Below are 26954 nucleotides of genomic sequence, written 5' to 3' on the forward strand. Positions count from 1 at the left end.
GCCAAATTCACGAGCACACACTCCACCCCCTCCATCACCAGCTTCAACCAGAGAAGCTCTGCTTTAATCTGTATTCAGGTTATGTCAAAATGATTTCATGGCTATAGAAAAGTGTGTTTGGTGGCCCCTGAGTTACATCCAATGCCTTATTTCACAGGGAGAATGAAAAACAAACAAAAAATGAGGTGCAGAGAGACCAAATGACATGTTTACAGACAGTGAATGGCTGAATTGAGATGAGAATTTGGGTCTCCTGACTCCAGTTCACTCAACATCGATTGAGCAAATACTTACTTAGCACTATTAGATGCAAAGCATTTTGCTTCATAAGGTGGGGGTACCATGGTTGCTGAAACCCAAGGAGCTTAGGATCTAGTGGAGCTTCAGATTTTGGTTCCCTGAATACAACCTTAGCATACATAGTTCATCGATGCTCAAAAAATGGAAATGCAGCAGGGTAATGAAGCTTTCCATATTGATTCAGCCAGTACCTCTAGATCTGGGCGGATGTTTTCTTTCATTCTTGTTCTGGGAAGTTAGCCCTGCTGATACAATCCTAGGCTGACAGTTATTTTCTTTGAGCACGTTGCATTCCGTGGTCTTCTGGGTGATGTTGTGAAGTCCAATGTCAGTCTAAAGGTCATCCCTTTGTATGATATGCAAAGATGTTCTCTTTGCCTTTGGTTCTCTACCATTTCAGCACCATGAATCTAGGTGTGTGTGTTTTATTGTACTTCCTGAACTTATTAAATCATTGATTTTATCCATTCTGGAAAATTCTTAGTCATTGCTTCTTTAAATATCTCCCCGTTCCTCTCTGGGTCTTTGGGACTTTGGGACTTTGATTAGTTGCATGTTAGACCTTCTTACTCTGTCCTCCATACTTTTTACTGCTCTTTTCTATTTTCTATCTCCTTATCTCCTTGTGCTTCATTCTTGGTAATTTCTTCAATTCCATTTTCTAGTTTATTAATTTTCTCTTCATCTATGGCACAATTACTTCATTCCCCTGTGTTTTCTTTTAGTGATTACATTTCACCTTTAAAAATTCTATTTGTTCTTTTTCAAATCTTCCCAATCATTCCTAATAATATCTCTATCTGGTCATTTATCTTTTTAGAAACATGTTTTTACCTTTCTGCTTTCTGTTTTGTATCCAGAAATTTTAAACTCTTAAGTCCTTAAACATCTAATCTGTTGTTTGGTTTTCTTCTCCTGACTTTTCACCTATGTTTTCTGGTCTGTGATTATGAGCTCCTGTCTGCTCATCTTCATCTGTGCCATTCCTGAGAGCCTGGTTTAGGGAGATTGCCTCCAAAGAGGACTTAAAAATGCTCCTGTCCGAGCCTGGAAGCACTACCAACTTCCCTCCCTGGGAGGGACCAGTAACAGCCCCTTCCAGGTAGGCTGTGAGTGCTTCAGTTCCACCTACCCCCATCCCCTTGCCTGTCGCAAGGCTTGATCTCTTCATCATTTGCCAACATGGCACTTGTCTTCCAGGCAACCCCACCTTTCATATTTGCTTATCGCTATTTCTATCTCTGGTTTTAGCTCATGGTTTTGTTTTAGTTTGCTGAGATGTGTGCAGCGGGGAGGGCGTGGGTCATGGGTAGTGTCCTGGAGGCTTCCCTTACATCTTGCAGTACCCACAGTGCATTAAGAGGTATGTTTCATCCAGGATCTAGTTGTTAGCTCATGGGTCGGCCCTTACGAGTATGCAGACTGCCACTATGCTGTGGGGGAGAAGACCTCATTCAGTTCAAAGAACCCTATTTATGGATTCCCTCTGCTGCTGCTTTTTTGTCCTTGATGCCTTCAGGCTTAAAGTCTTGTCGACTTGCTCCTCAAGAGATCTAGCAGGCATGATACCTAAAGAAAAAGATGAATGAGAAACACAAGTTAAGCTTTGTCTTCCCAGAGAGCATTTCTAGATTTTTCTCTCACTAAGGGAAGCTGTGGCCTGGCTCTCTGATCCCGTCTCTGATCTCCTACTGTTTTCCTTTTATCCCCTCACGTGTTGATTAAAGTCTTCACTCTTGTGACAGTTCCAATCCTTTATCTTTGAATAGTGCTTTATAGATTGTGGAAGATGTATACTGACTTAACTGATCTTCCTAGTGCCCCTTGGAGCTAGGCATCCTGTCCCCATTTGAGAAGAGGACAGCGAGGCCCAGAGAGGTTACCTAACTTGCTTAGGGACATAAAGTCTATTTATCCGCAAACTAGGCCTCCACCCATACTTCCTGACTCTAAATCTGTTGCTTTCCCCCCATTAAACCTGCTTTCCATGAGCCAGAAAGTAAAATACAATCAGTGATGCATTCATTCATTCATCTGTTTATTGATCATGTGTAATATACTGGGCACCGTTGCAGGCATGAGGATATAGCTGACAATAAAGCCCCTGCCCTCGTTACACTCTAGCTGGGGACAGATAATAAATAATCAAGCAATGATAAAATACTAGAGAGTGACAGTTGCTATGACAAAAAATAAAGCAGAATATGGAGAGAGATTAAATGGGGCTCTAGGGAAGCATGGGGCTGGCTGAACGAGATGGAGGAATGAACCATGGGCAGAACTGGGAGAAAGCATCCCAGGAAGAAGAAGCAGCATGTACAAAAGTCAGAGGCAGGAAAGAACTTGGCTTATTGTAAGATCAGCTGAAGGACTCCATGACTACGATGGCCCAAGCAAGAAGGAGCATGCCTGAAGATGATATAGAAGCGGGGGCTGGGGACATAAGGAAGATTGAAAGGAAGAGTTGGAAGAAGAAAGGAAAATCTGACCTGGAAGTCTGCTTTCCTTTTAAGGAAAGAACCTGTGTGGTTTTTGGGGTTTTGTTGTTGTTGTTGTTGTTTTTAGAACCTATGTATTGATTGACAGTGTGTTTTAATAGATCTTCCTCTATTGCTTGTCTCTTTCACAGGCATACAGGTTTTCCCAGCTTCCTGAAATGGTCATGGGCTCTCCCCCTCCACCTGTACCTCCCCGGACTGGCCCTGTGGCTGTTGCTTCTCTCAGGCGGTAACACATTCCTTTCTTTGCCTTGTTTGGAATGTCTGGAAAGGATTTGGTCCTGTGTACCCTGACACAACAGATTCCCTTCGTGCTTGCTCCATTCAGGGTGCATCACCTGTACAGACAACCGCGTCCCTGGGGCACCCCAAGTACCATGAGGGAAGTGGGAGCACAGAGAGGGTTGACCAACTTTCTTATCATTTGAAATGAGAATTCCTGTAGAATGCACAATTGAAGAAGCCCAAGGTCAACCAACCTATACCCTGAAAGCCCCATTCCCTGACTTTTAACACCTGAAAATTATTCTAGCTCAGGCCACTATGGTGGCTGCCTCCAGTCTGGGCATCTCTTGGCACCCAGAAGTCTCTTTGTTTCTTAGAGGTGGTGTCCAAGAGGCTAAGGAGTAGCGTGTCTGGGCACCCACCCTAACTCTTGACTTCCAAGACAGGAGGCTGAGAGCATGTGAACTCAGATATGTGTTAAGAGATTAACTGAGGTATAAAGATATAACTCAGATATAATAAAGATGTTGTCTTTGTTCTGTAATGATAGAACAAGCACATGTTTTAAATAAAGACAGGCAAGAAATACAAACTCTACGAACACTGGAGATGCCGAAATAGGCATCAGATCCAGGGTTAAAGATACAGATGTATCCTGGAATGGGGCTAGGCCACTGTCCTGACCAAAATGCTAGCCACACCCTATTTGGGGACCACAGCTCTGACCTTTGCAAAACTGGTGAAGAAAATGAGTTTCCCTCAGAAATGACCCTGCCCTCATTTCCAGCGATTTTAAAATGCCGAGCTGTGCGTAGACACCACTCTTGGCTCCAGTGGAGCTCAGGGCAGGGTGGGAAGCAGCAGACCAGGGTTCCATCCTAACCTGCTGTGTAAGCTTAGGAAGTCGCCTCAACTGTCTGGCCCCTGTTTCCTTCCCTGTAAAGTGAGGCCAAGGGCCTAACTGATCGCAGCGACTCTGGGATTCCTCCAGGGGAGCTGAGTGTATGGTGCACAACCCAGGAATAGCAGATGCCTGGAATAGTATGTGGGAAGCCGGGGATGTGGGAGAGAGCAACCAGCAGAAAGGAGGGGAGGGATCGAGAAAGGGAGACCCCACACTCACCGAGCCTCCAGCACCCACCCTGATATAGAGTCCAGTCATCACAGTCCCTGTGTTTAACCTTCCTCGGGCATTAGTGGGAGGGTTACTTTAATTATCCCTGAGAATTCTGAATGCAAAGAGCTTCCCATCAGTCATTTGCTGAAGGCCAGTATCTATTTCTTACTCCTTCTCTCAACCACCAGTGTCCTCCCCTGCCCTTCCACACCGTCTGCCAGGTATCAGCAGGTGCCTGCTTTCCATACAGACTCAGGATCAGAGCTGGGAGGAGCCGTGGCGCGGGGGGTCACCCACCCCTTTTGTTTCACAGATGAAGAAACTGAGGCTGAGCCGGGGGAAAGAAGCTAGAACCCAGACCACTGCTCTGCGGCTCTGTTCTGCACCTGCAGCGCCGGGCACTCCGCTGCTCAGAGGGTGCCCGTGTGGCTGGCCACCCGCCACCTGCCCTGGCTGCCCTGGCTGCCCCCGTTTTAATTGTAGGAGAGCCTGACGCCCCTGGGTGAAGGGGAGGATAGAGACTGGCTAATATACCCTTTAGAGGGGGAGATGCTGGCAGCCCCCTACGTACTGGCTTTCTGAGCACTAAGTGGAAATCTGATGTGTTTAATGGGCCGGATTCTCTGCTTGCCTGTGGGACCAAAAAAAAAAAAAAGTTCTGTCTTTCATAACCTAAGAAAGTGCTAGGCTCCGGCTTCCCCGGAGCAGCCTGAGCTTCCCGGAGTCTTGGGCATCTTGCTGCTGGCGCAGCAGCGGGACGTCCTGCGACCCACGGGTCACCAGCCCCGGTGCCTGGAGGGGGAGCGGCCCCGCTTCCAGACCGAGCCTCCTCATTGGCTGCCGATGATGTCATCCCCTCCCGGGCCACCAGCCCCTGCTGATACCCAGAGCTAATTGCTTGGCTTATCTTTATGTGGAAATTAAGTGTGCTACTCCCCAGGGACAGGACAGCCCCCCTCGGGGGAGCAGTGTCCTTGAATATCTGCAAGTGACTCCAGCTCGGGCTGCTCCGGGTCTGGGCGCCTTGGCCTCCTTTGTCATTTGGGGGGCACATCCAGGCCTGGGGACCCCGCCCTCATGGGGCCTGGAGGCACCCCCCCAGGTGACGGGCATGGGGTGGGGGGGCGTGCGGAGCTGCTAATGCAGCCCCTCCTGTGCGCCCCCAGGTCCACCTCGGACGTGGGCAGCAAGACCAGGATGGCCGAGTCCGCGGGCCCCGAGCCGGCCCAGCTGCACGACAGCGCCTCCTTCGCGCAGGTGTCCAGAGGCCCCGTGTCCGTGGCGCAGTTGGATCAGTCGGCTTTAAATTACTCAGGTGGGCAAGCAGAGAAACCCTGGAAAAAACCCGCGCTGCACCCCAGCCCTGCCCCGGTGCTCCTTGCACTCCCCTACACCCCCAGATCCGCACAGGCCACCTGCTACCTGCCACCCTCAGCAATCAAGGCCACTGTTATGTCTGACTGCGGCAGCCCTGGCTGGAAGAGCTGCTGCTCTATTTCTTTAAAAGACCTGAAATATGACAAAAATAGGAAGATATGTGATAACAGGGTATATGTTACCATTTGCCGGACTTAAGGGTTTCTTCTTAAATTCTATGTACCTTTAAAGCATTCCAGATAGAACTATCCAGCCCTGTCTCATTCCCCTTCTTCCCGGAGGTAATCCCAATCCTTAAATTGAGGGTGTTAACTTTTTTGCAGTAGTGCATATGCAATAGTGTGTATTAAGGCTCTCAGTGTTTTACACGCACGGATGTCATACCAAACTATGCCTGTCCTTCTGCATTTGTTTTCTTGACTCAGCCTTGTGTTCAAGATGGGTACGTACACGTAGATCTAGGTCGTTTGTTTAAACTGCCATATGGTACTCGATGATATGCTATGCCACGGTTTATCTTTTCCCCTAACGAGAGACATATGAGCTTGTTTCCAATTTCTCACCATTACGAACGATGCTGAAATGAACGTCAAGGTTTATCCGTGCCCTAATTGGTTTTTGTGTCTATTCAAAGTGTACCATTTTGGCTAAAAAACTGTAAACAAGCAGTTGCCAACACCTCCTAAAATATTCACTATGTCCAGAAATTCCATCAGTGGAGTCCTTTCCTTTTGGTTCCTTTTCTTTTTAAAAATACCTATTCCCCCTGGGAGAAAAATATCTGGACATTGAGGTGTCCCTTCTTGCCAGTAGGTCAGAGGTGTTGGGATGGATGGGGGAGTTGGTGAGGGTTTAGTGAAGGGAATTGGGTCATCATTTCTCTAGAACACCAGGGCCAAGTCAGAGCAGATGACTGTGCAGGTGCGCAGGGCTAGGGCTGCAGGGGAAGGTCTGCACCGCACCTCATGACCCCCTCCCCACCATGCCAGAGTTCCCCTCTGTTCCCAGCTTCCCCCAGCTCGTGGGTGGGCCACTGGTCTAATCTTCCCCATCCATCTCCTCCATGCCAGGTAATACAGTGCCGGCAGTGTTCGCCATCCCAGCTGCCAACAGACCCGGATTTACCGGCTACTTCATCCCGACGCCTCCCTCATCCTACAGGAGCCAGGCCTGGATGTCCTATGCAGGAGAGAACGAGCTCCCGAGCCAGTGGGCCGATTCGGTGAGACCCTTGCTGATTCCCTCACAGTGTTACCTGCTGGACACACATGAGGGAGAAAATGGATGAGAGGTTGAGACGGTGTTTTGTTATCTCAACCCCCTTCCCACCAACCAGGTGGCTAACGTGAGCCATTTTAGAGGAGACGGTGTGGTCAGGTGGGATGTCTTTTGACCGAGGAACATGAGACCTGCCTTCCAGTCCAGGTTCCACCTTGACCTTCATCAAATAAATGGCTATTAAAAAACAAACAAACAAATAAATGGCTATTATAACTATCATTCTTTCAGTATTTTCTGTGTGCCAGACACCCTGTTTATATGTTTTATTTCTATTATCTTATTTAATCTTTGCAACAATCCTATATGGTAGGTATTATGATTCCCATGATGTGGAAACTGATGCCTAGTCAGGTGACTTGACTGTTTAAAGCCACACAGCTATAGTGGCTTTAATATGTAGTGGCTAAAATTCAAACTTGCCTCAGTCTGGCCCCAAAGACTTTCTCAATTTTGTTCCTTTTATTTTTATTTTTTTTTAAAGATTTTATTTATTTGAGAGGGAGAGAGAAAGCATGAGTGGGTGGAGGGGCAGAGGGAGAGGGAGAAGCACACTCCCCACTGAGCAGGGAGCCTGACACAGGGCTCTATCCCAGGACCCAAGCTGAAGGCAGATGCTTAACTGACTGAGCCACTCAGGCATCCCATGTTCCTTTTAGTTTTAACATTCTGTAAAAATTTGGGGCACCTGCATGGCTCACTGGGGTCCCCTGGTTGGCTCAGTGGTTGAGCATCTGCCTGTGGCCAGAGCATGATCCCAGGGTCCTGGGATCAAGTCCCACATCAGGCTCCCCACGGGGAGCCTGCTTCTCCCTCTGCCTGTGTCTCTGCCTCCCTCTGTGTCTCTCATGAATAAATAAATAAAATCTTTAAAAAATAATAACATAAAAAATAAAAATAAAACTGTAAAATTTTTAGATGAAACAACAAAAAATACAGTTTTAGAAACTCAAGATTGAATTACTTTGCACGTTGATCCTAAGGCATCCTGCCTGACTTCCAGCAAAGGACTGTCTTGTCACGATGCCTGGTTCCATCCTCCATCATAAGTAGGAATATATGGCACAGTGGACCTGGCCTGGCCTAGATCAGAGGCAGCAAGCAGATGAACCTGGATAGTCACACCCAAACCTGCCTCTGAGTCACCTGTCAGGGGCTGCTAAGTGAAACAAATCTAGCAAACAAAAATAGCACAATGATGGCCTCTATTGCAAGTTGCCCCTCCCCCCCCATCCCACTGTGAGATCATCCGTCATGGATAAGAAAGGCAGGCTGAGGGTCCCCTGGTGCTGTGCATCATTTTAGGGCTTGGTCTCAACATTTGAAATATATCCTAGATTTAGCAAACATGTTGATGATATGCAAGGCCTGGGCCATCTTTTCTCTCTGTCCAAACCCCTGGTGTCCATACATTCCACCTCTACAGGTTCAACTCAGCTTTGGGGTTGGTGTCTATCCTTATTGTAGTGATGCCACAGCCTAACAACACCCCTGGGAAAAAACTATCCTACATATGTTAATTTTCCTGATGATCAAAGCTTATCCCTTTAATTTTCAAAGCACGTAAAATATATTCTATCTTGCATTAAAAAAAATTCCAGAATGAATTATATCCATCCCTCCACCTTTAAAAAGAGGAATATAATTTAATTTGTCTTGAACAAATGATTCGCCATCATTTTCATGCCTTACTATACTAAAATGACATTTGTAAGATGGGCTCTGGTGGTAGGATTATTGCCCCTACATCAAACATCTCCCAACTACTGTAATTTTTGGAGTTGTTACAGGGCTCCATATGTTTTGTTTTTCTGTCTTTTGTTTTTTTGTTTTTGTTTTTGTTTTGTTTTGACCCTGCTCCCAACTGGACCTTCTATTGCTGTCAGTGTCACCACTTCCATAGGTACACTCACCCTTTGGATATGCTTTTCCTAATGGGCCATTATCTGCAAATGAGGCATGTCTGAGCTCATTAGAATCGTCAAGTTGGAGTATATAAGCTTTAAGAGTAACTTTAGGGATTCCCTACTGTTAAGTCTACACATCTTAGTGTGAGACTTTATGGCATCTGTTTGGGTTGTTTGTGGGCCTTTTTTTTTTTTTACTTCCTTTGTCGTGCTCAGCTATTTTAAACAGCTGAAACCACTGGGTATGAGTCGATCAGTTCAGAGCTGACTTGACTCCATAATTCCACTTACAGCCTAAACATAATGTGTGCTTTTCTGAAAATGGATGATACTTAACTTGTGACAATTAGGCAGTAAACCTATGGTTTTGTCGGTTCACCCTCTGCATGGAAAGTTCCACTGGGTACTCTGCAGGAGTCAACAGAAGTATTTTCCAAAACTTGGGCCCTTGCCCTCAAGACACAGATGATAGCTTAGCTGGGCTCATGGCCACTTCCAGATGCTTGTGGGTTCATATTGCCTTCCAGATGAAGGAACGGGAACCCAGCAAATCAAAACCCAACCTTCCTGACGGGATGATTTGACCATTCTGGGTCCATCCCTGTCTGTGTGAGGGAGAGTTAGTTTTCTATTAGTTGTTTTTAAGAGGAATATGAACACCACAGCCTAAATGGGCCTCTCCTGGGCCCCAGTTATTACCTACAGTTAAGCAGGGCAGCGTGTCCATGCATGGAGCACAGTAGCCAGGAACCACAGCCCGGAGCACAGGTGATTTCTCACACATAAAAGAAAGTACAGGAAGCTCAGAGGGACCGGTTGGCAGCTTGAGGAAGTGGGGGCAGGGATGGCATCCATTTCCACATCCATTGGAGAAGGAGAAAGCCCCCACTGTCATGTGGGTGTCTGACCTTCCTGATCCCAGGTATCCAGACATCAGGAGCTAGCCCAGATAAAATCACCTCAACCTGGGCTTGACGGATAGGTTTCATCCTTGGTGCTGGATGAAGGATTGGGAGGGATGTGCTGTGATCAATAGGTGATGCCCGCCTTAGGCGGCATAGGGACAGAGTGGCCTTTGCCAGCCCCGAATTTTGGCCAGCAAGCTCTGAAGGCTCCAGCCTGGATCTACTATTAGGGAGAAAAGAGTTTCTCATCCTCTCATCTTCTGTGCTCCAGAATATTACCCCAAGGCCACTCCAGTGGAGTCAGGTATCCCTGCCCGTGCTGGCCACTGGCGCCAAGACACTTGACACCACAGAGCCAAGGGGTCTCAAAGTCAGACATTGACTCTCAGCTCCAGCTGAACTTGAAATGCAGGGAAAGGGGAGATGACAGCTTCCCTCACAAACATATGGCACCATCTGTTCATCCCTTGGTGATTTTCAAACTGTGTTCCTCGGAACCCCAAGTTCTGAGAGACTCCCCGCTGTACCATGCATAATTCTGGGCACTTGTGCCTATGATGAGCAAGCAAGACACAGTTCTACCTTTACAAAGTTGACAGCCTGAGACGGGTGATGACATCATGAGCAATGACTGACTCTAGAGAAACTGCCTGGAAGCACCTTACAGGGAACCCTTGGCTAATGTAGAGCTGGGAAGATGTCCTGGAAGAAACGACATTTGAGCTGAGACCTGGTGGGCAAATGCCCTGTCCTGGCCTTAGCTCTGTTCTCTCCCACCTCCCCCCCAGTCACTTGTACATTCCCAGCACCTGTGGCCCAAGGACACAGACAGTTCGACTCTGGTTTTCCTCTAAGCTACAAGGGAAGTATGTCTAGCCCTTGTGGTGAAAGACCCACCATTAGCCCCTGTTTGCCACTTTGTCTTTCTTTGCCAAGTCTTGAGAAATTAAGGCCCCAGATTTTAGGACATCCATCCTATTGCTTCGTCTCTCACTCAGGTCCTCACTGGCCCTCACCTAGCCCATTGATGTAGCCTCAGAACTCTCTTGACTTCCCGTGAGTCCACCTCCAGAGTGTCCTTTTGAAAATACAGGCCCCTCCTCTGCCTCCGCAGGAGGGCTTGTCTGAGCATGTCAGGCGAGGAGTAGAGGGAGGCTGCTTTTCTGCTCTACATTCTCCCGTCCAGAATTTCTGACTCCTCACCCAACCCCATCCTACTCCGTCCTCACCAGGGTCCAGACCAGTCTCTCTGTAAAGACCGGGAACGTGTTGTACTTCCCAGAAGTGTGCCGTAGAGAACTGAACTCCGTAGCCTGGCACGGCTTTCTGATCCTCGGCTTCTCCCACACCCCATACATCCTCTCTGGTCAGACCGAACCCTCCGAAGTTTCCCGGGTACACCATCCTCCATGCACCCCCATGCCTTTGCCTTTGCTTTTCCTCTGCTGGAAGGTGCCTCCAGCCTTGTCCTCCTGGCAACAGCCTGTTCATGTTCCAGACTCAGCTGAGCTGCTTCTCCCACCTGACTCCCCACATGTGTCTCTTCCCCACAGCACCATGGGCCCTCGTTGTCCACAGGCACTCGTCGCACAGGGTTCCAGCCAATATTATAGGATATAAAGGCTTTTTGTGGGTTGCCCTGGAATAGCAGCCCCACGTGTGGCACTGTTTCTGGGGGAAAGCTGGTCCTGAATTCCAAATCACTGACTTGTCCTCATTACTAGAAGTGTCCATATATTTAAGCATGAAAGTATGGAAGTACATGGCTTCCACGTTTAATAAAAGGAGAAAAATTGTTTAGGAAATCTTGGTTTTCAAGAAAACCAGGATCACCCAGATCCAAGACAGTGCAGTGACTGACTCCTATCCTAGCCCATGGTATCGACAGACTTGCTCAGAGCGTGTCTCGGTGGCCTGTCAACCACGTCACCTAAGGCTGTGGCACTCTTTGCTTCTGTGTCCTCTACTGTAAAATAAGGATGACAATATCTACCTCCTAGCTTATTGCCTTGAGAAGCAACTGAGATACCGTGAGGAAAGCCTTTAGCACAGCCCTTGGCACTCCAGTGTTAGCAGTTACTGTTGGTTAATAAATCCCCGAGTCCTTTGAGCTCCATGAAGAACATCACTTGGGTTTGCTGGATTGGGGCTTATGTTAAAAAGGTAGCCGGGTAGCTTCAGGTGTGGAGACTCAAGAATGTTCTAGCATTTGTAGCAAGGTTCAAATCCCCCTACTTAATCCATCTGCCCAGCATCTCCAGCGTGTCCTAAAGGTTTTATATGTGCACAGTGGTACGTGGTCTTCATTTTCTTCGGCATCTCCTCCCTGGTCTTTGGTACCCTCCCCGTGTCCAGTCCCGAGCGTATCCTGTGCCCCGAGCCCTGCCTAATCCAGGCCCTTGCCTTTTCTCTCGACCCCCTCTGCAGGTCCCCCTCCCGGGGTACATCGAGGCTTACCCCCGGTCACGTTATCAGCAGAACTCGCCCTCCAGACTCCCTCGGCAGTACAGCCAGCCGGCGGGCTTGCACCCCAGCCTGGAGCAGGCCCCGGCGCCGTCCACGGCCGCCTCGCAGCAGAGCCTCGCCGAGAACGACCCGGCCGACGCGCCACTCACCAACATCTCCACCGCCGCCCTCGTGAAGGCCATCCGGGAGGAGGTGGCCAAGCTGGCCAAGAAACAGACAGACATGTTCGAGTTCCAGGTGTAAGGCCCGGGCCCCGTGGAACTTGCCGACTCGGAGGGAAAGGTCTTCGGGTCCCTTGGCCGGACGTGTTGGGACCTGGGGCAGAGACCCCTGTGCGTCCCTCTCACCCTCCGCAGAGGTGAACAGTGGGCCTGTGGGCGGCACAGGAGACCCTGGAACCCCTGGATTCTTGGCTTCTTCAGCTGACCGTATGTCAAGCGGTCCCTGCATGGGACCGTATGTTTGATAGTCTGTGAAGTTAGATGTTTGAACTGTGGGTGTATTTCCCTCCGGAGCCTTAGTCACAAGACACACTAACTGATCTGCAGATCCCTGTCCAATGCCACATTTTAATAAGTCACCGGAAGGGGGAGAACATTGCCCTCTCCTCGGTGAGTTCTGCATGCTAGCTCTGTTTCTGTGTTCAAGGCAATGCAGGCATCTGATTAAGCACCAGACTGTTCTCTCTCTCTCTCTCTTGTTCAGCTGTGACTGTAATCGTTGAAATTGCCTCTGATCTTGTAAAAGGAGGCATTGATTCGGGCCAAGAAACTTGAGTCCTTTTCTCTTAAAGGTTCAGGTGCAAAGTCAGATGGATGGGATAGAAAGCGGGACCGTCCATGACTACACCTCTAAATAGTCCTGACTCTTTTTTTCCTCCCGTGAGTTAAACAAAGGCCAAGAAGGAGGGAAGAGGAGAGGGAATGGCGGGCTTGTGTCGACAGGTTTTTGAAAAGGTGTTGCCGTTTCTGGAACTTGAGGGCCCGGCGAGGTGGTATCCAACTGAAAGAGAATCGGTGCTAAGAGCTTTTAGGATCCTACAAAAGAAAAACAGTCATTTGTTGGAGGGTTTTCTTTGCCCTGAAATGAAGGTGGCCTGAGAACAGAGCTTCTCTCTCTTTTTTGAGATGATAGATACATCGACTTGACAGGAAAACCTGTCTCTGCGACGCCCAGCACGTGCTGCCGAGTGACCCAGAAGGAAGGAGTAACTGATGCCTGTTTGAAGCAGAAATAGTGAATCCCCAGTCTCCCCCCAACCCCCACCCCCTGCTGCAGCCTCTGTTTATAGAAGCTTCTGAATGTAGAAAATCTGTTGATTTACGTTTAAATGTAAATAACATTTTTAAAAGTGTATGGAGTTTGGCAGTTCCCTCCTTCCCTGCCCCTGTAGTCAGTCAATGGATGCAGGAGGACATTCGCTGAGCTTAGGACCTTGATGTGGTGAGTCACATTCCCTGACGTGGTGAGTCGGTCCCCAGAGTGCTGGGTGGACACTGCCTCGCACCCCGAGGCACCAGCTGCTAACTGTCAATTCCTAGGCACGACAGCCACTGGCTTTGGGTGGCCCCCCCAGAAGGGAGCACTGTGGCTCCCTCACCAACTCTGTTGGGGGCTTCCTGGGTGCCTGTTGGAGAACGAGGTCCTGTCCTGCCTTCACCCATGACCCATCTAGCTTCAGCTGTGTCCATGCCTTCTGAGCCCATCTTGCCATTTCCTCATGAGTTTCTTTGGTCTTTAAACCAAGAGAAGGTGGAAATTTAAAAGTTGAGAGAAGAGTAGGAATGGAACTGATTGGAATGGGAGATTCAAACTGTCAAAGCACAGACTTTTCAAAGAAGCTGTTTTTATTTCCCAGTGGCAAATTGCCCTTTCTGGAAAGTTCCAGAGATGATGTGTCATGGAATCCCCCAGACAAGTCTCTTGTTCGGATGATATTAGGTAGTGTCCTTTTGGTATGCTGGTTGATCTTTCATAGTGTTAGTTTTTTGTTACTTAAAAAAAATCAGCTATAAATAAAATGTATTTTTGTAATTTCCATGTGTATATATGGTATATTTCTACCAATGGCCAGTTGTTGTAGTCCAAAACCTAAATCAGCTTGCAAAACACTGTGGATGGTGCAAGATTTTATTGACAGATTAACACAATGCCTAAGTCTATCCAAATAGGTATTCAATGCACTTGAATGAACAAAGAGCCAAAGAAACTCAGCCTTTTCATGCAAATGGTATGAGTCTGATAAAGTCAGCCACATTGTCCCGCCTTATCAATAATATTAATATTTCATCAGAGCAATGATATCAACCCAGTACTTTGTCTACTTGGTAAATGCCTGGAAATCCTGTATGTGACAATGAAGTTTCAAGACCTTAGTGGGATTAAAAGAGATGCTTCAAAGACAGTGTCTGAGCTTTGGATGTCCCAGTGACTTACAGAGAATGAGCCTACAGTGTGCCGCCGTGTGGCTCCAGCTTCCTAAGAGGATGGAGAAACAAATCACTGTGGTCTTTGCAGAACCCCAGGAAGTATTGAGTTAGTCAACTGAGACGGCTAGAAATATAGCGTGCTAAACCAGACACTCCCGTAAACTAGACACCACAGGTTTAAGAAAAGTACATGGGAGGAAAACCTTAAGTTGAAAAGGAATCAATCTGTTCATGGTTTTTCCACCACTGGGGAGACAGCCGCCATTGTTAGATTTTCTGTGGCTAAGAGGCAGTCCCTTCTCTGAAGAGCCCCCTGACCTCATGGAGGGGACAGATGCCTGGACAGCTGCCTCTGAGCAAAGGCAGGTGGGCGGAAGCATGTCACGGAAGTGAAAATAGAGTTCCATGAGAGCCCAGAGGCTCTACACTCCTCATGACCCTCCCAACAGTTGAGGAAGCCACAGAGGACCTTGGCGGTCTTGGAGAAGGACTCGGAAGTCCAGAGAAGTGGAGCAGCCTGCTCAAGGATTCCAGCCCAAGCCTGCTGATTCATGATTCAACTTGCTTTCCATTTCACCATGCTGCCTGCACGCTTGTCTGTGACGCCTTTCTTGAACTGTGCTAGGAAGTTTAAAAGGTAGACCAGGGTCATATGAGGGACGCCCTACATTCTCTTGACGAAAAAAGATGATTTGGTGTGTAAAGGACTTCAGATACAGTGTATAGAGGACGATGCACTTGTGGCATAATAAACGTTTTCCAGAACTTGGTTTGATGTGAGTTTTGTGCATTCCTGAAAAGAAGTGCACGTTGGCTTTTTCCAGAGAGCGCCAGCAAGGAAATGGTATCCTCCACTGCTGTTCAGGACCGCAGGGGTGTATTCCTCTCTCAGTGCCATGGACCCACATGAGGAGTCAGGGAAGCCATGACAACTGGTCATTATGAGCTAGTAGGTTCTATGCTTTGCGTCAGGGGAGGCAACCCCGTGGTGCAGAAGCATAAAAGGCTCTTATGTGCCCTGGTAGCTGGCATCTGAGATGGCGTCGGTTACCTGTAGAACAGGAAGATCTCTCTTTCAGGGTGTGCTATGGACTTAATGTTAAAAATCCTAGCCTCACTGTGATGGTATCAGGAGGTGGGACCTCGGGAGTAATTAACTCATGATGGGGAGGCCTCATGAATGGGAGTGGTGCCCTCATAAAAGGGATCCCAGAGAGCCCTCTTGCCCTCTTTTTTTTTTTTTTTTTGCCACGTGACAATACAGTAAGAAGTCAAGTCTTGCAACTCCGAAGAGGGTTCTCACCAGCCCCTGATCCTGCTGGCACCCTGATCTTGGACTTCCAGCCTCCCAAGGTGTGAGAAATAAATTTCTGTTGTTCAAAAGCCACCCAGTCTGTGGTACTTTGTTATGGCAGCCCGGGCTGACTGAGAAAGGGTGGACGATGTAAGAAGCAGTTCTCTGGTCCTGGAAGTAATATTGTGCATTTGTCAATTGAAGAATTCGACAGAAGGGCATGTAATTTCTGAGTAGTCTTGATGGAAGAATGGATAGGAAGCAGTTAGATTTGTGATTTTTTTTTTTTTTTTAATGAGAGTATAGATGGAAGAAGACAGGAATTTAAGTACCTGACTTCAAGAAATACTTCTCTAACAGGCAGAAATTAAAGAAATGGATTAAAAATTTTAATGTTGATTGTAGATACGTAAGCTGTTTTTCTCCATCTAAAGCACCTTTTTTCTACTCAGGCACTCAATGTCTAATGAATAAAATAACAGATACTATTTCTAAAGAATGAGAACATAATTTAAACTTAATCTGTTCCTTCTACCACACACTAGAAGACAGTTTGGGCCTTGCTTACAAAATACAACCAAACACTCTTAGGGAAATATAGTAACTTGGAGCATAACTGACTCGGGCCCAAGTGTTAGAAATTAAATTCTCTCATTTAGTCCAGCCTTGAAGGTGTTCTAGTCAAAGATTTTTTTTCAAGGATGAGAAAACTATTCAGACTTGCTCCAAAGTGTGGGGGGTGATGGAGAGACTACAGGGCCATTTCACAGAAACTAAACACAGCTCCCATATGGGAAGGGGCTGCAGCCATCTCACTCTTGCTTTCTCTTACACCTTCTCTCCATATGGGCTTTCTTCTGTTTCTCTCTGTGTATCTGCTCAGTTCTCTTGCTTCCCTTGGCCTCCTAGCATTCTCTGTTTTCTCATTACTATATATGCAGCTGAAAATCCATTCCAGGACCCACGCCTCACCACCTTTTCTTTCCTGTACTCACCCCCTCTCTCATTACCATCTCTGTGCCCAAATCTAAAGAATCTGATTGGTCCAGTTCATCTACCTATCTACCTATGGGTGAGACACCCTTGGGTCATGTGTCTATCCAGTAACCAAGGGGGTGGAGTCGTGTAAGACAGGCATGCCCCCTAGACTGACCCTGGGGCTAGTACCCAGAGGAGGAATGTAAGTGGGCAAAACCTTCAAAAAGAAGGGACCTCCTCAGGACTGGAATTGACCAGCACTCTAGGACACCACACAGCAGGTGAGCAATCCCTGTGGACCCTGCTGCAGAGGGAGAGGTCATCCTTGACTTGTACGTCAGGTGGGAACGCATACATTTGAAACCCTGGTGGACAGGCCAGCCCTGCCCCAACCACGTACCGTCCCAGCACCAGTACTACTGAAAAGACCTGTGGGCCTAAGAACAATTTCTGGCCAAGGTCCAGGAAGCACCACATCTTGCTCAGCAGACAATAAATTCTTATAAATTGAATCGCATGATCTTAGCTCAGGTGCTATTAATGTAGCTCACGGCCACATACTTGCATGGATGAGGAAACTGATGAGCCTCTCTGTAGAGCCTTTTGAAACAAAATTCATTTTGAGTGAAATTGATATTATTGTGGTTCTGCCCTTCAAAATATAATAAGTTAGTGTCCTGAGAATTGAAAGGTCTCTTGATTTCTTAAGGTGAATGGTTACAGAATAGAATCCTAGCCTGTGGTAAGTGCTAACATGTAGGGGGCTTCTGGAAAGGAATATTTAGGAAATAGGAGTCACAGTGCCAGAAACAAATTCTTTCAGACAATGTTAGGTTGCTCTGATTGTGCAGGTTTCAAAGGCAGGGAAATGTGTGATGGGGCAAAATTTCTCTCCATGGGTCAAACCCATATTTTTGTGAAAGCCATTCTATAATGAAATCTAGAAATCGATTTTTTTCATCCTCTGACCTTGGCCAGATTTTTGTAAATCACAGAAGGAGGCTGTCAGTGTATTTTACATAAATTAACTGTGACCTCACCTTATTTCCTTTATCTCTTCCTTATGTCTAAATTCACCTCCACCCATATGCAGAGAGAAGGCTTGTGCCAAACAGAACCAGAGTATATTCTCTGGTCTGGAAAATTTGAAAATGGCATAAATAGTCAAGGCCTTAGGCAACTCACTTGAAACCATTCTGACTCCTCATCTATGAAATGAGACAACGACATCTGCACTTTCTACCTCCCTTGGTGAGTGTGAGGAGTGTGTGTATCTAAAACGGCTTTGAAAGTATGTTTGTAGGTATTCTTACTAAAGTATTAGCTTCATAATTTGGTCTTTTCTAGTGAAATACTTTAGCTCCTTCCATCCACTGAACTAATATGTCACATATTCTATAAAATTTTAAAAAATACTATATAAATTTAAAAAAAAAGATATTTCTAAGATTGGAACTGCCCACAAAAGCCAGCCTCATCTGGCGCCATATTTTGTTGTTGTTGTTTACTTTTTGGAGGCCACGCGAGCATGCATACATGTGCTGTCACTCTGGGTGGAACACGCAGACTGGGGCTCCCCACCAATCACATTACACACTCACTAGGCAAAGACAAGTACTGAATGGGAGCTCTGACGGTAGCTGTTGACACGTAATGCTTGGCTTTCTAATTCCTACATCTGTGGCCTCCAGGAAAAGAGCGTTCATATGCTATTAGAATTTTCTTATTATAAAATAAAAAGCAAAGGCTTTTGTATCCCCAAAACTTGCCTGCTTCTCATTCTCCGTCCTCCCTATGGGGAGATGGAATCCTCTTCACAACCCAACTGCACAGAAGTACCTACTGCGAGTTGTCAAAGCACCACAGAACCCCTTGTGGTCTCAGAAGCTGTCCCAGCCTCAAGCACGAGCTCATGAGCCAAGAACTTTCCACTGGCCATCCGCGGGCCCCAGAGAAGCAGTTCCAACCTATTCATGACCATGTTCTTGGAACAGAATAAACCAATGCCTGGTCACAGGCCCTCCTCAGAGCATAAAGAGGTCCCATCCAGGTCAGTGGCTCCCAGAGGGTCCAGGATGACATGGGTATGGGACACAAACTTCCAAGACCACCACCCACTTTCCCTGCCATTGCTAGTCTCAGCAATCACGGCGTCCGCCTTCTGTTTAGCCCTATTCGTGTGTTATATCCATGCTCTGCCTTCTGATATAAGCTGACTGGACAGAACACCCATCTGACCCAGGAGCCACAAATTCGTAGGCTGACCAGCCACAAAAAAATGTAACTCAGCACACGGGGCTAGACCAACTGGATCCTCTCTGTAGGAAATACCAAGACACAGAGTTTATTAGCAAGAGAGGTTGAAAGTGAATGGTCAAGACTCAGAGGCCATGATGGGTTGTAGTCAAAGCAAAGGTCTAAGAGAACAAGATATTGAGTAAGAAGTAGCCTTGAGGCCAAGGAGACTTAGAGTATAGGTAAGAAAACCTGTCTCCTATAACAAAAATAGACAAATGAAAACCAACTCCGGATGTTTTGGAAGAGTCCCTATTAATGGAAAGCCACAACCCTGGGGCTCCTGGGGCTCCATTGAGATTCCAGTGGCTTGGACAGTAACAGCGTGTTGTGTCTCACGGGGGCCGAGTCTGCTGAAGCTCTCTGCAAGTATTCAGAAGTACTTAGACACTCAAGGAGCAACTTTTACTCCTCTCTGCCCCTCTGTAAAGAGGGCTCACATAGGCACAGAAAACACTCCTCATAGCCACTGTCTTGCTGCAATGATGAGGAGTAAATCTGGAACCTCCACAAAATTCTGCCGTGCTCACCCACTGCACAGAGTAGGACCAGTGTGCCCATTTTCTTTTTCTTTCCTCCTGGATCTTGACTGCTCTTATCCTTCAGGACAAATGAAATAATCAAGTGAAGGGAAGTGGTGGTGCCTACTTCAGTCCCAGGAATGGCAGACAGACACAGAGCCAGGGAACTGGGAAAAGACACGTGGCGATCCCTAGCCTTTCCTTGCTGGGGTCCCCTCAGAAAAAGGAAAGCAAGCTTGTTCCAAAGGATGATGTCTAGACTTCTCTAAGTCGCTGTCACGCACTCAACTCATGCGCTCTGCTGGCCACTGGAAGCCAGAAAGAATGCAGCGAGGAAGGCGAGTGGAACTGAGTAATGGGAACATTAGTGAGGCTGTTGTCAATGGTCAATTACCTGTAAAATGTACACAGATGGTTCCCAGGAAACACAATTGCTCTGAGTCTCTCTATGACCTTTTGGAGGTATGGGTATGGCGACTACTGGTTTGCACAGTGGGGCACTTCATTTTAACAACATTTAAATAAGAGTTTGAACATGGGCAAACTCCTATTGAAGGAAAGGCCATATGACTCCTTAGAACTGAAATAAAGTTTCATTAGCATCACAGTTTCACCACCAACCCCTCCTCCAGACCGAAGAGCTCTGGCAAACGCTTGAAGATAAAAGCACTCCAGGTTACCTGGTCTGTGAAACAGGCTATTAAGAGCTTGCTCTAGATCTGGAGGGCCTTCACTGAACATATAAGAGAGCTTGCTTTTGCCCCCGGTACCCATTCCATCACCCAGTTCCTCAGTCCTGGTAGCTAAGGCCTTTGGGAGACCCAGAGGGCCTGTGGAAGCCACACCCCTTGAGGCCATATCTCCAGTGATGCCAACACAACCTAATGAAAAATCAGGCGACCACCCAGATGTCTTGCCTGTGGGACATTTGGAAACAGTTGATTTGGGACACAGGGTCTACGAGTAAGCCAGATGTTGGATTAAATTATTCATGCTTCATCCTACTCTGCGAGGATTCATGATGGCAAAGCCAAAAGCTATTGCATCCTCCTGGAGAAGTCCATTTCCTAGGTCAGGTTTGGTAGCATGAAGAGGAAGGGCCTGGAAAGTCTTAAGATTGTGACAACAAAGGGCTGGACTGCCAAATTGCACAAATTGCTTCATATATTGAAATTCAGGTGCTTTGGAAACTAAAAGCTGGCTTTTTTTAAATTTAAGACTTTGTCGTCAAAACTGGTAGGTCCCAAACTAGCCTTCAGTGCTCGGGGGACCAATTCTTTAGAATGAGTCCAGGTAAAAGAACCAAAGACCAAGGCCAGAAATCGGGCGCCACAAACTGAGCAGACACGAGGGTTTACGAAGGGCTGTCGGGCTGTATCTCTGCCAGGGGCATGCATTATGGGCACAGTTTCATCCTGTGGATCATTAACCTTTTATTTAACTGGACCTATCCAGGAAGCACTGATAGAACCTTCCACACAGCCATCCATTCAGTCCTTCATTGGCTGAGCAAACATTTCCTGAGTGCCACCTATGCACCAGACTCCGTGCTAAGTGATGAGGATTCAGCAGGAGCGCGGGACACAGGGCCTGCCCCTCCCAGAGCTCACAGTCAAGGAAGACTGAGCCATACAAAGGACCACCATTCATTCAGTGCATTTTCTACCTCATAAGAGGTAGGGGAGATAAAAAACGAATGCAGCCACATGTAAACCAAAACCCCTTCTTTCTGGAAACCTTTAGGATTAGAAAGGACATTAGTACCTTCTAAGGATGCGACATAGCTTTCCTTATCACTGGCCTTTAATCAGTTAGTAAGATGCCCACAACATCCCCATGGGGACAGAGAGCAAAGCGCCAACTTCCAAGAATCAACAAGTGTTATGAACCCAAATTTCAGAGCTGTCACCATCAAATGAAATCAGGAGCCCAAACTGTAAGAAAAGAAATAACCAATTTGGGGACTATGCTATGCAATCCAAGTGAAAATTTCAGGAGCCATATATTTTACAAAGGAAACCACAGTACGCCGAACACTCTGACTTTGCATTGTTCCAGTCAATCGAGTGCCGCTCAGAATGCACTGGATTGCTAATGAATGGGTTTTGGTTTTGGTTCAGCCTCTGAAATGTAGCGCTCTATGGAGCAAACCCAAATAGGTGAACCAGGTAGAGCTTTGCAATGATACCACTTCTTTGCTGCATTTGTCTGTTGAGCTTCTTTGAGTTGCAATTGTGTTTGTTTTTTTCTTGGCAAGTTTGCATATGAAATAAAGCACGTTGTCTTACTGGTAGTTTTCTTTCCAGGGTGTTAGTGGATATTTGTGCTCACATCTTGTCTTTTCTTGTACTTAATATTTCTCTCTCCATTCCCCATAAGGATAAGATTTCAACAAGCATTTACAATTCCTCAAAAAATTAGAAATTGCCACGTGATGAAAGAATGGAGTTTGCTGTTTTTGAAATTACAGGATCCCAAACTCTGAGTTGGAAGAGAATTTAATGGGGACGTTATCCCGCTTTGTACCTTGCAATCAACACAGGATACACCTCATGTCCTATGTGCTTCTCTGGTCAAAGGTTAAGCAGAATTAGGGCCTCAGCAAGGCAGGTGCTTGAGGAAAGGGGAATGAATAGGAGGTGGGAGGGAGATGGAGTGTTAAAGATGATTGGATATATAGGGCAAAAAAAGTAATGTAGTCACCATGGGGTGGAAGTAGGGGAATTGTCTTGATTTTAAATTAGGTATGGAGTAAGAGGACACCAACCTGTTTGTTTGTTTAAGATTTTACTCTAGCTCTGAATCTGTTCCATGCTCATTGTTATCACATGGGTAGAGGGATCCCCATTTTAGGATTTGCGATCATCCAGACCTGGATTTGAACCTCACCTTTACCTCATTGTAGTTACTTTGGACAAGTCATGTCCCCTCTCTGAGCCTTATCTGTGAAAAGAAGATAAGATCTAGTCTATGAGTGACTGCAGAGCTGGAAGGAGACACTGCCTGGTTTATACCTGCATGATACCTTATGAGCATGACGGATTATTGACATTTATTTGCCTCCTTGGAAAATTCTAGCATTGGGGAACTCACTCTCTTGCCAGCGTCAACACTTGATCCATTGATCACCCCCAAGTGGTGACCCCTATGCTCAGGCCCTTGCAGCTACCCACTCTAGACAACCAGGACACTCATAAGTCCCCAGAACAGAGGGCAAGCTCAGGACACCCAGGCACTGAGCAGTGCTGTGAAAGGAAAAGCCCTTCACCACCTGACCAAGCTGGAAATCTCCCACAGATTCCACATGTTCTTATGATTAATGGCGCCACCACTCCTAGAAGTCATTCTTCAGAACAACCAAAAGACTCAACTCACCCCGGGCATTCGACCCTAGTCCCAGCAAGCAACTCCCCGCCAAACGCCTGGACGTGGTGTATTTAAAGGTCTGGCAGCAAGGGCAGTTAGCTCTGTAAGAAGGATCCGGAACTCATTACCAGAACCATACGGTAAGCCAGTGGAAAATGAGACTACCCACGTAACTGCTCGGGCACAATGGTGTCCCAGGGAGGCTCTCCGGTGCCGGAATCGGGAGGAACCTTGCCCATTCTTATTTTAGAACCAGACTTTTGGCAGTTACAACATTGGCTCACCTAAATGTTCTTGATAGCAGCTGGTTGAGGTGGGCTGAAGGGGAACAGAGAAAATAGAAGAGTGTGAAACCAGCCACCAAAAAATGAGCTGAAAGTTTAAGTGATTGGGCTTGGGAGCAGCTTGGCAACATCCTGGCTGTACGTGTCTCCATGCCTCCCGCAGTGGCGGGGAAGGCCATGCCTCATGGCTTGGGGCTGGAAATAGTAAGACTCTGTAGAGTGCTGAGCGCAGGACCTGGCACCGAGGAAGCCCTCCATACCTGGTGGTGGATGGTTGGGATTGGTGGGTGCGGCATTATGGCAGCGCTTGGAAGAAACTCTAAGGGTGTCTTGAAACCCCATTGGCCTCTCTTATGCTCAGACCCCAAGACACCTTTCCCATTGCTAGAATTGGCCCCGCCAGAGCACCTCTGGTCTGTTCCTAAAATAGACTACAAAATTAACACCAGTCATCGAAATGCACCTAAAATACACTGTCTCTTTGGGACGGATGGGGAAGGGTGCAGTGAACAATTCAGGTTTGCTCCCCATCCTCTTTCCTGAGCAGAGGGTCACACGACCTCCTTCTACAGGAGGCCTGCTCATGCACACAACCGCATGCGCGAATGCACACACATACACACATATTTGGTGCATGGGCACACACGAATATGTGGTCACACACCATACCTTGGTCGAGTGGGGTTGTCCTCATTGTCCTGTGAGTCATCCCAAATCACTTCTGGAAGGGACAAGAAGGGAGCCTAGATTCCTGGAGGCTTACACAGAGGAAGGAACCACCACATGGAGGTGGCAGGTAGGCTCAGCCGCTGACCCACCGTGTCACCTTAGGCCTCACTGCTCTCAGCCTTGGTTCCTCATTTATAAAGAGACAACCGTTTTCACCTACTCCCACATTGGTTAACTCTGAAAACCGAGACTGTCTTAAACCCCAGATATTCCAAACTCAACACAATCCAATCAATTGAATAAAGAGGAAACTGTATATACACCTCGGTCTAGTTCTGCACTGTCCAATACAGTAGCCACTAACCCATGTGGCTCTTTAAACTGAAATATAATAATGAAAACGCAATAAAATTTACAATTCATTTCCTTAGTTGTATTAGCCACGTGTCAAGTCTCAACGGCCACATTTGTCTAATGACTTCCATATTAAAGAGCACAGATTTGGAATATTTCTATCCCTGCAGAAAGTTCTATTAGACAACATAGATGTAGACCACCCACCCATCCACGGGTAACAACAATAACAGATAATAGGCAAATGGGCAACAGTCCATAGATGAATATCTATATTTATATATTTACGTATGTTTCTTTATATGTAAGTAGCTATAGATATATGTACTCACTCATGGGCTATTGTCTAGCTGCCTATTTATTGTCATCCACTAATGGTTGGGTGGTATATATATATATATATATATATATATGAATAATAGGAACAGGCGGGTAAAATAGGAGAGAGGAATAAGTAGGAATATGGTATAGATGGTGCTGCAAGTGACGCGTGCCATGCCCCACCCCAAATCCATATGACAAAGCCTTAATCCCCAGTGTGCTGGTCTTCGGAGACCGGCTCTTTGGGAGGTAATTAAGTTTAGATGAGGTCATGAGAGTGGGGTCCTCAAGATGGGACTGAAGTGCTTCTAAGAGGAGGAGACATCAGAGCTCTGTCTGCCCTGTGAGGACGCAGCAAGAAGGCAGCCAGCGGCAAGCCAGGAAGGGAGCTCTCACCAGAGCAGGAATTGGCCTGGCATGGTGCTCCTGGACTTCCCCGCCCCTAGACCTGTGAGAAGTAAATGTCAGCTGTTTAGGGCACACTCCCCACCTCCCCCAGCACCCCGTCCCCCAGCCACCCTCCATGAAATGTTGGTATAACGTCCCTAGCAGACCATGAATATTGATGAGTTCAGTCCAGCTTCTTTTATTCAGGTGAACCAGACTCTTCACCTTGAAACTGGTTCTGAAAAGAGATCCTCCACCACCACCACCCTCCCCCCCACCCCCTCACTGTCCCCCTTTGGGAGTAAAATGTGGCTCTCCCGCAGCCACCTGCAGCCTCCCGCAAGGGCCCCAGGCTGCACCTGTGTTTATTTTTGCAATGATCGCCTGCAACGGCCACAACGTGTCCTGGATTTTCTCCTGGGTAATAATGAACAAGTTGATAAATGTCAGCTCTGGATGTGAGAGGACGAGAGAGGGATGGGGGGGTGGAGGCGTGGAGGGGTGGAGGGGGGGATAGAGGGGTGGAGGGGTGGGGGGGTGGAGGGGGGTGCAATCTGTTCCATCCACTTCTAGGTTCAGGCTGCCGCCTAGCGGATCCCACCGTGAGAGAAACGGGAGCGTTTTGTGTTGAGCAGAAACCGGGACGCAGAAGGTGCGGCGCACACCCTGCGCAGCGGCCGGCGGCGCGGCGGGGCAGCTGAGCGGTTTGCACGCACTCTCTCGTTCGTTTGCAACAACCCCGGGCCGGAGGGGCTGTCGTGCACATTTTCCAGACGAGAAAAGAGGCTCAGAGAAGTGAGGCACCTGCTTCGCTGAAAGGAGGCTTGGCTGCATCAGACTGAACGAGCGAGCGCGCTGCACGCGGCTCCGTCCCCGGGCGGGGTTTCCTGGGCCCCGGGCGCGCCGCCCTCGGGCCGACCCGTCACGGGAGGGGCGACCCCGGGGGGGGGGCGGTGCGCGCGGCGGGACTGGGGAGCCGGCCTCCTCCCGCCCACGGCTCCCCCTGGGCCCGCGGCCTCACCCCTGCCTGCGTGGCCGCGGCCTGGTCTCGCCTCTGCCCCCTCTTGGGACCTAGTGCCCGCCAGCCTCCCCCCTCCCTCTCCCTCCCTCTCCCTCCCTCTCCCTCTCTCCCTCCCCTTCTCCCTCCTCCCCCTCCTCCCCTCCTCCCCTCCTCCCTTCCCTTCTCCCTCCTCCCCCTCCTCCCCTCCTCCCTCCACTTCTCCCTCCTCCCTCCCCTTCTCCCTCCTCCCTCCCCTTCTCCCTCCTCCCCCTCTTCCCCTCCTCCCTCCCCTTCTCCCTCCTCCCCCTCTTCCCCTCCTCCCTCCCCTTCTCCCTCTTCCCCCTCCTCCCTTCCTCCCTCCCCTTCTCCCTCCTCCCCCTCCTCCCCTCCTCCCTCCCCTTCTCCCTCCTCCCTCCCCTTCTCCCTCCTCCCTCCCCTTCTCCCTCCTCCCCCTCCTCCCCTCCTCCCTCCTCCCTCCCCTTCTCCCTCCTCCCCCCTCCTCCCTCCCCTTCTCCCCCCCACCCCCTTTCCCCTCCTCCCCCGGCGGGGGGAGGGGGACGAGGCTGGCCCTGGGCGGCGCCCTCATTCCTTTCCCTCTAAAGGCCTGGATGCCTCCTTTTCAACCTTTTAGCTGCCACCGATCGATCGTGTCTATTGCCTGCAACCAGAGAACCCTCCTGTGGGCCCCGGTTGTTTAAGCAAGCCGGCGTGAGTGGCCCTCTATCCCCCCGCCCCGGCCCCCAACCCCAAAGAAACCCCAGCTTGGGTGGATTCCCCGCCCACTGATGCCTGTTCCGGATTCCAGGCTGCCCCCTTTCCTGCGGGCGCGGCCAAGTGGGTGCTGCCCTGGTGGGGACAGGTGAAGGCGCGGGTGGTGACCACAGGCCTCCCTGGGGGGCGGTGGGGGGGCTCACCTGCTAGAGGCCCAGCCCTTGGGCTGCTGCCTGGGAGAAGTGTGGTTGGCCCTTTCTAGAAAACTCACC

At 48.4% G+C, this 26954-nt stretch overlaps 1 protein-coding gene across 7 annotated transcripts in view; it reads left to right on the plus strand.

The window, feature by feature from the left end:
• KIAA1549L (KIAA1549 like) overlaps positions 1–15889 on the plus strand; it is a 263343-nt gene extending 247454 nt beyond the window's left edge. For all 7 annotated transcript variants that reach the window (XM_072759088.1, XM_072759084.1, XM_072759085.1 and 4 more), the window contains 4 exons: positions 2930–3027; positions 5307–5455; positions 6588–6739; positions 12035–15889. In XM_072759088.1, the coding sequence (XP_072615189.1) occupies positions 2930–3027; positions 5307–5455; positions 6588–6739; positions 12035–12316 (681 nt within the window). In that variant the 3' untranslated portion in view covers positions 12317–15889. The remainder of the gene's footprint in view (positions 1–2929; positions 3028–5306; positions 5456–6587; positions 6740–12034) is intronic.
• Positions 15890–26954: the final 11065 nt, after the last annotated feature.

This window comes from Vulpes vulpes, chromosome 5, assembly GCF_048418805.1.
Source record: "Vulpes vulpes isolate BD-2025 chromosome 5, VulVul3, whole genome shotgun sequence".
NCBI lineage: Eukaryota > Metazoa > Chordata > Mammalia > Carnivora > Canidae > Vulpes > Vulpes vulpes.